Source organism: Brachyhypopomus gauderio, chromosome 5, assembly GCF_052324685.1.
Source record: "Brachyhypopomus gauderio isolate BG-103 chromosome 5, BGAUD_0.2, whole genome shotgun sequence".
NCBI lineage: Eukaryota > Metazoa > Chordata > Actinopteri > Gymnotiformes > Hypopomidae > Brachyhypopomus > Brachyhypopomus gauderio.
Window position 1 is genome coordinate 19,253,474 of NC_135215.1, and position 14,199 is coordinate 19,267,672.

A 14,199-nucleotide genomic window follows, 5' to 3' on the forward strand; every position below is an offset into this window, starting at 1 on the left:
TGGAGAGAAAAAATGCTGATTGCAGATCAGTGACAGGGTGCAACATCTCTCCCAAGAGACAAAATCACCATCTCTGGATGTACATGGCATCTCACTGACATGAAAAATATGGCTTCTGATGAAAAACTGTTTATCACAAGATATAAAAATGAAGGCAAGGAAGAAAAGATGGCAACTGTATCCACTGTTTTTCAAAGCCGTCTGGCTTCAGACACAATGTCGCGTGTCTGAATATTTACCATTGACTTACTTTCTATTTTGGACAGAACCAGACAGAACCTGCATTGAGTAGGTCACTACAGCAGCTGTATGAGTCGTTGCAGCTCCGTCCCGACGGTTGGCCTGTCCTACGTCTCCTGCATCTGTTCCCCCTTCATTTCTGCTCTGCATCTTATAGCCAGACACATCGGCAGAGTTGTCAGACAAGGACTGACAAAGCAGAACAAAGATGACTAAGGTGGTGACCACCATGGAGGTGCTACCAGTGAGCTCCCTCACCTTGGGTTCAACTCTGCTCCAAAAGATACAGTATGTATTTTAGAACCTCTCAAGTCTGTTACCGCTACTAACCCAGGAGTCCAACATACATCGATGGTATTTGCTAAAGAAGAGCTTTATGAACTTTAGAAAATTAGAAAATGCTCCTTGCATAGTATCACTAGAATACCAAAACGAATAGTCTACTGCTGATGGGGTCATTTCTAATTTAAAAAACTCACACATTTCCTTAGAAATGTTTGGAATTTTGTGGATTCCTCTGAAATATTCCTTGCCGTTGCCATAGAAGCAATGTTGTGGTTTGCGGGGTGTAAATGATCATGTATCTGGTACAGTTGTGGAAAACATGGTGTTCCATGCGGAGTACAATGCATGCGCTAAACAAACAGCTGAGGAGTTTCTACGTAAAGCAAAGCTTCCTGAGCCTTAAATATGATGAAACTGTTTCACTGTAATAAAACATGCAGTGTTCTCTACAGAGACAATAAAAGGATAAAGAATGAAATGATGTCTGCTGCTTCAACACAGCTGTGTATGTAGACACGTAGATATGTACATACAACAGGCTGCTGCTTCAACACAGCCATTCTATTCTCAACACACATTTTCCGATTAAGGAGACACTGAAGTGGGTAAATCCTCAACCAATCATGCAATAGGGCCATGCGTCCAGGGAGACCGGGATGATCCACAAATCCCAGGAAACATGCAGATAAATGTTTAAAATATTGCATTACCTGGTTCAGATTGCCCCTTTGCTCAGAGGTAAAGACCCACCCACCTCGTCCCTCCCTCACGTCAATTCCAGAATCAGCTCCATCATTTCGCAGGTCTCCATGGTTTCCTGCCCGTTTGTCCACAGGGTACACTACAAACCTGGCAGACTTATATTAATCTTACAACTCTGCAACTGTTAGCAAGACTGAAGTTCACCTGCTAACCTGCATTGAGTAGGTCACTGCAGCAGCTCGTCGGGCAGGTGGGTTTATTTGGGTTCATTCCCTGGACTGGCACATGTGATGCAGCACTGATGCAAGAATGTGCAATAAATGAGACTCAATGAAGAGTCTCAATGAAGAGTCCTTCTACCTGCAGGGCTTCACTGAACCTGCCTCTCATTCAGCCAATCAGCCACGATTAGTTTTTGATTACTGTTGGTGTAAGGGAACTGGCTGAATTTACATTATTAACGACACGCTCCGAGGGCCAATGAAATACCAGCAGCAACATGAAGCATATCCCCAATCAACCGTGGGCGGGTATCTACCCCAGCCATTGTCACTAGTGAAGCACAGTCATGTGATGGACAGAGCTGTGGACGTGGCATCCTCCACTAACCCTCCTGTGGACATGGAGCGAGAATGAGAAGAGTGAGAGAATGAGAGAAGTTGGACGCAAGTTTGCCAGTCGAGTCATGTCTCTGGTTTGAGTAGTCACTCCAACATCAGCAGAATGCCACACAACCACACCCTCCCCAGTGGACCTGAAGCAGCCCTGAGATGTGAGGTCACATGTCCTGATTCTCTCCAACAGTCTGAAAAACGAAATTGCTCAGTGAAGATCTATTTTGTTTGGCTGGTAAGGAACCATCCTAAAACAAACATTCTCTTAAAAGAAACTAGTGTTATTGAGACTTTTCTCTGCCATCCGCACCAAATCTGGCCCTGCTGTGCTGTGTTAGCATGCAGGGGGTGGGGTGGGGGGAGGGGCATGCTTGAAATGGCAGGGCAGAGGGCGGGGCAGAGGTGTGGTACGCTATGCATGGAGCAGCACCAGCCACGCAGCCATACAGTAACCACGGTGATGACGGCATCAAGTTGTACTTGCGGCCGACAGGCTTTGTCCCGCAACACTCGTCACTTCGACCCGACACGCAGGACAAGACGACTACGGGTCACACGATGGAGGATTGGTGAGGAGAGAGAGAGAGACAGGGTGACCGTGATGACTCAACTCTCTCAAAGGAAACATTTCCCTCCATTCACAGCGAAGAAGAGAAACCATACTCCTACCCCTACTCCAGGACCTGAAACAGACCGCTACCCCTAAAGGATTTTAACCAGGTTATCTGCAACTCAGCAGTAATTTTCCTCAGATTTGAAGCAAATCTTTCCTGAAGATCCTGAATGCTCACCTGAGCCTAACAGGCCAACAATCTCAGAGACCAGCAGGTAACTCACATGCTGCCTGGTGTGGGATAATGTCAAACGTTTTGTAATTCATGTCACTTTAACTCAAAAAAGACAATTGTTCATTAAATTCATAGCCAGATAAGGCATAAACACGGCCAAATGTAGTATATCTAAATATCAATTTTCTGACATCACACGCATCTTTACTTATTTATCAGTGTCAACTAAAAGAGCTGCCAGCACAAGTTTAAGTTTTCCATTGAAAGGTTGTGATTAAATGGTATCTGCATACATAACTCTGTATGTTATAAGCATCATGTTTGGGTTTCATACTTTAGCTTTGCAGGTTAGCACCAGAGCTAATAGGCTAAAGTTGCTAATGAATGGTGAAAACCAAGTTAGCCATTGTTAAAAATAGTTTTTAATGACATAACAGGTGACTTTACATTCTGATTTATTTTACTGTATTTATTGTGATTTTGAACTGTAACAATGTGCTGTAACAGCTAGGTATGGAGGTTCACTACCGGAGTGATAAAACAGAAATAGAACGTCTCCTATAAGAGCCAAACATACAGCTAAGGCCGTGTGAGGTTTGCTTGGAAAAGTTTATTGGATCCATGACAGGACAGGGATGAGCAGGCACAACCAACTACTTCTTTGGTATGTAGTGACTGCAGCATCATGGGAATCAAAGTGCAGTTTAGTATACACACACACAGACACACACACACTTCTCTTACAAATATACACACACATTATACACACGCTACACACACACACACACACCCAGCATACACACTCCTACTCACTTCATGCATTCCCACACACACACAAACCTCACACCCACCTTACATGCGCTGGAAGGGTGTGAAATATCTAGCCCTTAATGTCATAGCACAGGAAGTGTTGTCATGTGAGCAAAAATACAAACTGTACAGTCAGAAAGACCACACAAACAAACAAAAAACAAACAAGTGAAATACAGAAGAATGAAAACTCACAAATGGATAAAATACAAACCAATACTAACAACCACAACAACAGCATCAACAAAACCAAACATGCAACAACAGCACAAGCACCATTCTCAGCAGCACTTGCTACAGACGCTGAGCTGAATGGAGCCCGTGACGTAGGGGCAGACACAGTCTGACTCACTCTGGCCCTTCTCGACCTCACACTCAGACACGGGGCTGCCCAGGGACCCCTGGGCACCCAGCGTCTTTAGGGTGTCCATGTTGGACTCACCAGAGGGCGGGGCTCGGACGTGGGCGTGGGTGGGGGCGTGGCCTGGCTGGGTGTGGCTGTGTTGTAGGATGCTAAGACACTCCCCCAGGCAGCTGAGGGTGGCAGCTGAGGTGGCTTTGAGCAGTAGCAGGTCCTGGTCCAAACAGGACACTGCACCCCGCCGAGGAAGCCCCTCGATGGACTGGACCAGGGTCTTCTGTTGGGCCTCTGCCTGGGACATCACCTGGGGTGAGAGAGAGAGAAGGGAGTGAGAGAGAGGTGAGAGAGAGAGAGAGTGTGTGTGTGTGTGTGTGTGTGTGTAAGAGAGAGAGAGTGAGGGGGGGTGGGGGTGCCAGTGCTGGAATGACCTAACAAAGTAAATGGTCAAGATCCAAACTTGACAACTAATCACTCCACAGTTCTACCTCTTAGTCTAACTGTGTGTGTGTGTGTGTGTGTGTGTGTGTGTGTGTGTGTGTGTTTAAAAGGCCTTATAAACATATTTCAGTCTTTGTTGTTCACACTCCTAAATATTCATACACATACGCAGACACACACACACACACAAACCTGACTCATCAGCAGAGCAGATCATTGTGAGATCGTTGTAGGCACTGTGCTGGAAGGGATTTGGGATGCTTCAAATATTTCAGACATTTACAAACATTTGGCTGGTACAAACCCTCACACCCACACACACCCACACACACACAAGCAGACCAGAAGCTACAATGTCAAACAGTTTAGCCAAGAATGCACATCCATGCATTGTATGTGAAACAGTGTTATTCTACTGAATACTGTCTACCAAGTACCGTCTACCCACTACCGTCTACTGCACTGGTGAAAAGCCCTACAGTCTTCACCTCTAATCCTATACAGGAGGGAGGTAGCCAATCAAAACACTCCGCTTATATAGCCACACCTTTTCACTTTTCACCTATTGGTCAAAGCAGCCTAACAGAAGAAAGCAGAGAGACAGGCAGAGAGATGGAGAGAGAATGATAGGCAGAGAGACAAGACAATACAAGTGAAGGAGCAGTAGAGGAGAATCAAGATGGGAAGAGTGTGGAGAACACAGAGAGAGAGAGAGAGACAGTAAGAGAGACAAAGAATGAGAAAGAGTATATGAGGGAGAGTGTAAGAGGGAAAGTGTGAGGCAGTGTGAGATAGAGAGAATTAAAGTGAAATACTAGGAGGAATATGAGGGGGGGAGCAGAGAAATGGGATTTGTGTAGACATGATGTGCACTTCATGTCCCCAAATCCTGTCTCAGTACCGTTGAACCACACCATGACTGATAATCTGCACTACTGAACCACAGTACTACTACTAAACCACAGCACTAATTAACCACACTACTACTAAATCTCTACTACTGAAATTCAGCACTACTGAACCACACTACCACTGAAACGCAGCACTGCTGAACAATACCACTACTGAACGACAGCACTACTGAAGATCACTTGAAGATCAGGAGGAGAGGTGGGGTCTTCTCCTGACCACTTGAAGATCAGGAGGAGAGGTGGGGTCTTCTCCTGACCACTTGAAGATCAGGAGGAGAGGTGGGGTCTTCTCCTGATCACCTGAAGATCAGGAAGAGAGGTGGGGTCTTCTCCTGACCACCTGAAGATCAGGAGGAGAGGTGGGGTCTTCTCCTGACCACTTGAAGATCAGGAGGAGAGGTGGGGTCTTCTCCTGACCACTTGAAGATCAGGAGGAGAGGTGGGGTCTTCTCCTGACCACTTGAAGATCAGGAGGAGAGGTGGGGTCTTCTCCTGACCACTTGAAGATCAGGAGGAGAGGTGGGGTCTTCTCCTGACCACTTGAAGATCAGGAGGAGAGGTGGGGTCTTCTCCTGATCACCTGAAGTGGCCATGAGTGTGGGTGTGCTTCTGCACACATAGACACATGAACACATGGACACATGAAGGTATATATGTAAAGTATGTACAACACCCCTCTCTCTACTCTCTCCCTTTCTTTCTTCTTTCTTTATCTACTCTCTCTCTCTACCTCCCTCTTTCTCTCTACCTCTTTTCTCTGGATCAGCTGAAATGTAAATGCATGACCTGCCTGTCTGCAGTGCTCAGTCTGCTGATGAAGACACTGACGATGAGGAAGAATTGTTTACACATGCATGCGGAGCTTCCTCCTCACAGCCCGGTTCCAGCCAGAAGTCCAAACACACAAAGGTTTTCCAAACAAACAGGACTAAGAGACGATGTCAAGTCTGTTCGCAAAGGATCAATATGCTGAGGTCAGAAAACATCTTCCTGTGTGAAAAAAACCTCCAGCCAAAACCTCTGCATGTGCCCACACATTGATGCAGTATTACAGAACACACGCCAACACACACACCACACACACGGTTACTGGTGTATGGTTAATTCAATCAGGCCATGGTTACTGGTGTATATTTAATTCAATCAGACTAGGGGTCCTGGTGTATGTTTCATTTGATCCAGGAAGTCCCATTTTCCTCCACACTTGAATCCCTTCATCGGTAAAACAGAGCTGAAATGTGAAGGTCCTTTGAGTTTGTGTTTGAGCACTTCGTGGGTTGGTCTCCATCACCACGTCACAGCTCTCATCTCTCCCACGACACCACCCAAAGGCGGTGGCACCTCCTCCGGACCGGACTGTAGAGTTCATGTGCTGGCAAAGACGTTTCTCACGGTCACTACCGTTAGATCTACATGGTATACCCCTGCAGAACGAGGTCACCCCAGCATGCTTGTTCTGACCACAACGGCGTCTTGAGCTTCAGTTGATCCACTTTACCTCTTCCTGGTATTCGATTGCATCTGCATTGCGTGTGTGTGGTATTTTACTAAAGTGTTTGGTGCGTCAGGGACACATGGTGTGTGTGTGGTATTTTACTAAAGTGTTTGGTGCGTCAGGGACACATGGAGTGTGTGTATTTTACTGAAGTGTTTGGTGCGTCAGGGACACATGGCGTGTGTGTGGTATCTTACTGAAGTGTTTGGTGCGTCAGGGACACATGGCGTGTGTGTGGTATCTTACTGAAGTGTTTGGTGCGTCAGGGACAAAAGGCGTGTGTGTGGTATCTTACTGAAGTGTTTGGTGCGTCAGGGACACATGGCGTGAGTGTGGTATTTTACTGAAGTGTTTGGTGTGTCAGGGACACATGGCGTGTGTGTGGTATTTTACTAAAGTGTTTGGTGTGTCAGGGACACATGGCGTGTGTGTGGTATTTTACTAAAGTGTTTGGTGCGTCAGGGACACATGGCGTGTGTGGAATTTTACTGAAGTGTTTGGTGCGTCGGGGACACATGGCGTGTGTGTGGTGTTTTACTGAAGTGTTTGGTGTGTCAGGGACACATGGCGTGTGTGTGGTATTTTACTAAAGTGTTTGGTGTGTCAGGGACACATGGCGTGTGTGTGGTGTTTTACTGAAGTGTTTGGTGCGTCAGGGACACATGGCGTGAGTGTGGTATTTTACTGAAGTGTTTGGTGCGTCAGGGACACATGGCGTGTGTGTGGTATTTTACTAAAGTGTTTGGTGTGTCAGGGACACATGGCGTGTGTGTGGTATTTTACTAAAGTGTTTGGTGCGTCAGGGACACATGGCGTGTGTGTGGTGTTTTACTGAAGTGTTTGGTGCGTCAGGGACACATGGCGTGTGTGTGGTGTTTTACTGAAGTGTTTGGTGCGTCAGGGACACATGGCGTGTGTGTGGTATTTTACTGAAGTGTTTGGTGCGTCAGGGACACATGGCGTGTGTGTGGTGTTTTACTAAAGTGTTTGGTGCGTCAGGGACACATGGCGTGTGTGGTATTTTACTGAAGTGTTTGGTGCGTCAGGGACACATGGCGTGTGTGTGGTATTTTACTGAAGTGTTTGGTGCGTCAGGGACACATGGCGTGTGTGTGGTGTTTTACTAAAGTGTTTGGTGCGTCAGGGACACATGGCGTGTGTGTGGTGTTTTACTAAAGTGTTTGGTGCGTCAGGGACACATGGCGTGTGTGTGGTGTTTTACTAAAGTGTTTGGTGCGTCAGGGACACATGGCGTGTGTGTGGTATTTTACTAAAGTGTTTGGTGCGTCAGGGACACATGGCGTGTGTGTGGTATTTTACTAAAGTGTTTGGTGCGTCAGGGACACATGGCGTGTGTGTGGTGTTTTACTGAAGTGTTTGGTGCGTCAGGGACACATGGCGTGTGTGTGGTGTTTTACTGAAGTGTTTGGTGCGTCAGGGACACATGGCGTGTGTGTGGTGTTTTACTGAAGTGTTTGGTGCGTCAGGGACACATGGCGTGTGTGTGGTGTTTTACTGAAGTGTTTGGTGCGTCAGGGACACATGGCGTGTGTGTGGTGTTTTACTGAAGTGTTTGGTGCGTCAGGGACACATGGCGTGTGTGTGGTATTTTACTGAAGTGTTTGGTGCGTCAGGGACACATGGCGTGTGTGTGGTATTTTACTGAAGTGTTTGGTGCGTCAGGGACACATGGCGTGTGTGTGGTGTTTTACTAAAGTGTTTGGTGCGTCAGGGACACATGGCGTGTGTGTGGTGTTTTACTGAAGTGTTTGGTGCGTCAGGGACACATGGCGTGTGTGTGGTATTTTACTAAAGTGTTTGGTGCGTCAGGGACACATGGCGTGTGTGTGGTGTTTTACTGAAGTGTTTGGTGCGTCAGGGACACATGGCGTGTGTGTGGTGTTTTACTGAAGTGTTTGGTGCGTCAGGGCCACATGGCGTGTGTGTGGTGTTTTACTGAAGTGTTTGGTGCGTCAGGGACACATGGCGTGTGTGTGGTATTTTACTAAAGTGTTTGGTGCGTCAGGGACACATGGCGTGTGCATGTGCTGCCAGGTTCACTACACACATGCTTCATCTTTTCATCGCAGGTCTGCTGTGCACACCTGTGGTCTCTCCCAGAGATAAGGGTGGTAAATCCACAGAGGTCACGTTTCCCTGCCCCACCACAAACGGTCAATAGGTATTGAGGACTGTAAATCAGAGTCCGACCACCAGCTGTGAGATCCTGTGTTCCATTTCCTATGGTTACCAGTATGCGGTTGCGTTTGATTGGTCACTGGTGGCAAACCCTGGTCTTGATCAGAATAAGAGTGAAGCAGGTCAGGACCTGTGGGTGGAGGGTGCTGGATGCTCTCTCTCTCTCTCTCTCTCTCTCTCTCTCTCTCTCTCTCTCTCTCTCTCTCTCTCTCTCTCTCTCTCTCTCTCTCTCTCTCTCTCCCTCCCTCCATCTCTCTCTCTCCATCTCTCTCTCTCCATCTCTCTCTCTCCATCTCTCTCTCTCCATCTCTGTCAATCTCCGTCATGCTGTTGTCACATTACACTCTCTAACCAGCTGTAATGTCTACAAATTGGTTTGTATTACATTAATAAAACTGTGTGTCACCTCGAACTCATGTGAAACTCAGATGGTTAGATAATGGACACGTTCAAGTGAGTAAATGGTGTAGAACCAGATGTGGTTTTCTACTGCGCTGACACCAGGTCCCAGGTGTCCATCAGCTACACACCTGTTCCAGTAACACTCACAACTTCAGCCCTTTCAGAATTATAAAGCTGATCACACATATTGTCATCACTAATATTGCACTATGCAACTGAACCTGATCTTTCCAACATATTTGTAAATGATTAACTCGCAGTCTGATAAAGTGATTCACTTTTACTGGCATTAATCTTTAATCATTAATCCTTAACCCTGTGTTAATCCTTCACCCACACCAGTTTCCCTCGTGAGGTGCAGGTAAACAGGTCAGGCGCAAGTCCCGTAACTGAAGCACTTTACAGTTGCTATGACGCTGAAGGCCATAAGAGAGCACTGGATAACATCCAACATTTATTTGCAAACGTGCACATCACACAAAATGTCCTCCATGAAACAGAGAGAGGAACTGTTCCAGGAAGTGAGGAATTGGCTCTTTAGCACACATCCAATCAGAAGCATCTGTCTTAGCACACATCCAATTAGAAGCATCTATCTTAGTACACATCCAATCAGAAGCATCTGTCTTAGCACACATCCAATCAGACGCATCTGTCTTAGCACACATCCAATCAGACGCATCTGTCTTAGCACACATCAAATCAGACGCATCTGTCTTAGCATACATCCAATCAGATGCATCTGTCTTAGCAAACATCCAAGCACTGAGCAGTGATACCTGTAGTGAGCACTGAGTGGTTATTTCAGGATGCACACGGGCAGGAGGTCTAACCTACAGCTGAGGAAAACAAACCCAGTGAGGAGCTGGGTGACCACAGGGATACAGAGTGTGGTCTGACTGGCCAGACTGGAATGATCTGGGCCAAAGTACAGGAACAGTGTATGTTAGTGTGTGTGTGTGTGAGTGTATGTTAGTGTGTGTGTGTGTGAGTGTATGTTAGTTTGTGTGTGTGAGTGTATATTAGTTTCTCTATGTGTGTGTGTGTGTGTGTGTGTGTGTGTGTGTGTGTGTGTGTGTGTGTGTGTGTATGTGCGTGTGTGCGTGCGTGCGTGCGTGCGTGCGTACACTGACCTCCCTAACCTCCAGTAGTCTGCCGGGGTACTGCTGTCTGGCGCGGCGTGCGGCTGCAGGTGACTTGTGGTGGGTGATGGTGACGATGTTGCTGGGACCTCCGCCGTGACCCAGGTGCCTCTGCAGGCCCGGAGAAGAGGATGGAGGGAGGAGAGGAAGGAGAGAGAAACTACGCGTTCGACCTGATGAAGCCTGGGGAAGGGGGGAGAGAGAAAGGTAGAGAGGGGAAGATAGAGGGAGAGAGAGGGACAGTCTGTGTGGGTTGTGTACGGGTCTGTGTGGGGTGTGTATAGGTCTCTGTGTGTACGGGTCTGTGTGGGGTGTGTATAGGTCTCTGTGTGTATGGGTCTGTGTGGGGTGTATATGGGTCTGTGTGTGTATGAGTCTGTGTGTGTATGGGTCTGTGTGGGGTATGTACGGATCTGTGTGTGTACGGGTCTGTGTGGGGTGTGTATGGGTCTGTGTGTGTATGGGTCTGTGTGGGGTATGTACGGATCTGTGTGTGTACGGGTCTGTGTGGGGTGTGTATGGGTCTGTGTGGGGTGTGTATGGGTCTGTGTGGGGTGTATATGGGTCTGTGTGGGGTGTATATGGGTCTGTGTGTGTATGGGTCTGTGTGGGGTGTGTATGGGTCTGTGTGTGTATGGGTCTGTGTGGGGTGTGTATGGGTCTGTGTGTGTATGGGTCTGTGTGAGGTGTGTACGGGTCTGTGTGTGTATGGGTCTGTGTGGGGTGTGTATGGGTCTGTGTGGGGTGTGTACGGGTCTGTGTGTGTGTATGGGTCTGTGTGGGGTGTGTATGGGTCTGTGTGGTGTGTGTGTATGGGTCTGTGTGGGGTGTGTATGGGTCTGTGTGTGTGTATGGGTCTGTGTGGGGTGTGTATGGGTCTGTGTGTGTACAGGTCTGTGTGGGGTGTGTATGGGACTGTGTGTGTACGGGTCTGTGTGTGTACGGGTCTGTGTGTGTACGGGTCTGTGTGGGGTGTGTACGGGTCTGTGTGGGGTGTGTACGGGTCTGTGTGTGTATGGGTCTGTGTGGGGTGTGTATGGGTCTGTGTGGGGTGTGTACGGGTCTGTGTGGGGTGTGTACGGGTCTGTGTGTGTGTACGGGTCTGTGTGTGTGTACGGGTCTGTGTGTGTACGGGTCTGTGTGGGGTGTGTACGGGTCTGTGTGTGTACGGGTCTGTGTGGGGTGTGTATGGGTCTGTGTGTGTACGGATCTGTGTGTGTACAGGTCTGTGTGGGGTGTGTATGGGTCTGTGTGTGTACGGGTCTGTGTGTATGGGTCTGTGTGGGGTATGTACGGGTCTGTGTGTGTACAGGTCTGTGTGGGTTGTGTACAGGTCTGTGTGGGGTGTGTACGGGTCTGTGTGGGGTGTGTACGGGTCTGTGTGGGGTGTGTACGGGTCTGTGTGTGTACGGGTCTGTGTGGGGTGTGTACGGGTCTGTGTGTGTACGGGTCTGTGTGGGGTGTGTACGGGTCTGTGTGTGTACGGGTCTGTGTGGGGTGTGTATGGGTCTGTGTGTGTACGGGTCTGTGTGGGGTGTATATGGGTCTGTGTGTGTATGGGTCTGTGTGGGGTGTGTACGGGTCTGTGTGGGGTGTGTACGGGTCTGTGTGTGTACGGGTCTGTGTGGGGTGTGTACGGGTCTGTGTGTGTACGGATCTGTGTGTGTACAGGTCTGTGTGGGGTGTGTATGGGTCTGTGTGTGTACGGGTCTGTGTGTATGGGTCTGTGTGTATGGGTCTGTGTGGGGTGTGTACGGGTCTGTGTGTGTACAGGTATGTGTGGGTTGTGTACAGGTCTGTGTGGGTTGTGTACGAGTCTGTGTGTGTGTACGGGTCTGTGTGGGGTGTGTACGGGTCTGTGTGTGTACGGGTCTGTGTGGGGTGTGTACGGGTCTGTGTGTGTACGGGTCTGTGTGGGGTCTGTGTATGGGTCTGTGTGGGGTATGTACGGGTCTGTGTGGGGTATGTACGGGTCTATGTGTGTATGGGTCTGTGTGGGGTGTGTATGGGTCTGTGTGTGTATGGGTCTGTGTGGGGTGTGTACGGGTCTATGTGTGTATGGGTCTGTGTGGGGTGTATATGGGTCTGTGTGTGTACAGGTCTGTGTGAGGTGTGTATGGGTCTGTGTGTGTACAGGTCTGTGTGGGGTGTGTATGGGTCTGGGTGTACAGGTCTGTGTGTGTATGGGTCTGTGTGGGGTGTGTACGGGTTTGTGTGTGTACAGGTCTGTGTGGGGTGTGTATGGGTCTGGGTGTACAGGTCTGTGTGTGTATGGGTCTGTGTGGGGTGTGTACGGGTCTGTGTGTGTACAGGTATGTGTGGGTTGTGTACAGGTATGTGTGGGTTGTGTACGGGTCTGTGTGGGTTGTGTACGGGTCTGTGTGGGTTGTGTACGGGTCTGTGTGGGTATGGGTCTGTGTGGGGTGTGTACGGGTCTGTGTGTGTATGGGTCTGTGTGGGGTGTGTACGGTTCTGTGTGTGTACAGGTCTGTGTGGGGTCTGGTGCTATGGTACTCATGCTTGGGCCATTAGCGTCAGTGGTATCATCTGTACATCACACACTCTCCTCTGGAATTAAAAGGTTCCTCTTTACTAGGATCTGTGTGTTTACTGTGTGTTTGCCAGGTACTGAACCCACAACCTTGTTATTGCTAGAGTAACAGGGTAAAATGGTAAAATAATAGGCTATATGAAATTCCTGCTATAAGGGAGTTTTGGCACCACCTACTTGACGTCAGCGCTGCACAGTCCCGCTAACACTAAGGACTCTGGGATATTGGCGGCAGAATAGACCATACACTGCTGCGAGTAAGTACTGTTCCATTCCACCAAAGCACATAAAAAATTACAATCTATAATGACGAATTTACACTAATAAGTTTGTAGCGGTATTTTTATTAAACATATATAATCATAAACAGAGAGCTATGGTCATGGATGGGCATTTCACAGGCGGTTTATAACCAGAATGTCCTGATGCTAGTTTTGTTCGCTAATGCTTAATTTTACCATGTGGGCAGGAAAGGCTATACTGTATACGCTGGGTGCTATGAGACGTTACTGGGTGTGGTCATACTCCATGTTCGTTTACAGTTGAGCAAATATTCTGGGTTTAACGTTGTTGTATTAATTTTATTTTGTTTTATGACAAGGGAATTGACTGCTAAGTGTTAGCAAGTATTTCAGAATAAAACATGCGTTTGCGGTAATCCTCAAGTTAAACTGTAAGACGGGATGATTGTGTCTACTGTGATGTTGTTATTAACGTAATTGCTATTAAGCGAATGTATATTGAGTATTATGCATTGATATGCACGGCAGAATACACCATACACTGCTACGAGAAAGGCTATACTGTATATGCTGCGCGCTATAAGACATTATGGGTGTGGTCATACTCTGTGTTCGCTTACAGACCATATACTGCTGTGAAACAACATTAAAGAGAAGCCTGTCATCCGCAACCTGGTGTCTGTCTTGACGGGGACCACAGGTCACACTAGCACTGTGATCTATCTGCCAGGTGAGCTACATCTCCCACCATACATGCCTGATTCTCTGACCTCTTCAGCCACATACTCAGACTAGAGTCCTGCACTGGGTCGGGTACCCGCGGGTACGGGCAAATAGATGCTGAAACGGGTGGGTTTTACACATACCGAAATTTTACGGGTGGGTAAGTTAAAATACGGGTGGGTAGCACGGGTAGCTCGTGAATAAGTGGTCATTTTTAGTAGGCTTTTATTTGCCACGTAATTAACATAGTGTTACCTTTTGCCTGATTAGCGCCTCCAGATCGTGGTGGCGAAGCT

General features: G+C 47.9%; 1 protein-coding gene across 4 annotated transcripts in view; it reads right to left on the reverse strand.

Moving 5' to 3' along the window:
• osbpl10a (oxysterol binding protein-like 10a) overlaps nucleotides 1–14,199 on the reverse strand; it is a 69,534-nt gene that overhangs the window by 18,098 nt on the left and 37,237 nt on the right. For 3 of the 4 annotated variants that reach the window (XM_077006241.1, XM_077006240.1, XM_077006243.1), the window contains 2 exons: nucleotides 10,379–10,570; nucleotides 3,882–4,104 (listed from right to left, as the gene is read on the reverse strand). In XM_077006241.1, the coding sequence (XP_076862356.1) occupies nucleotides 3,882–4,104; nucleotides 10,379–10,570 (415 nt within the window). The remainder of the gene's footprint in view (nucleotides 1–3,881; nucleotides 4,105–10,378; nucleotides 10,571–14,199) is intronic. The other variant, XM_077006242.1, reaches the window with a different exon arrangement.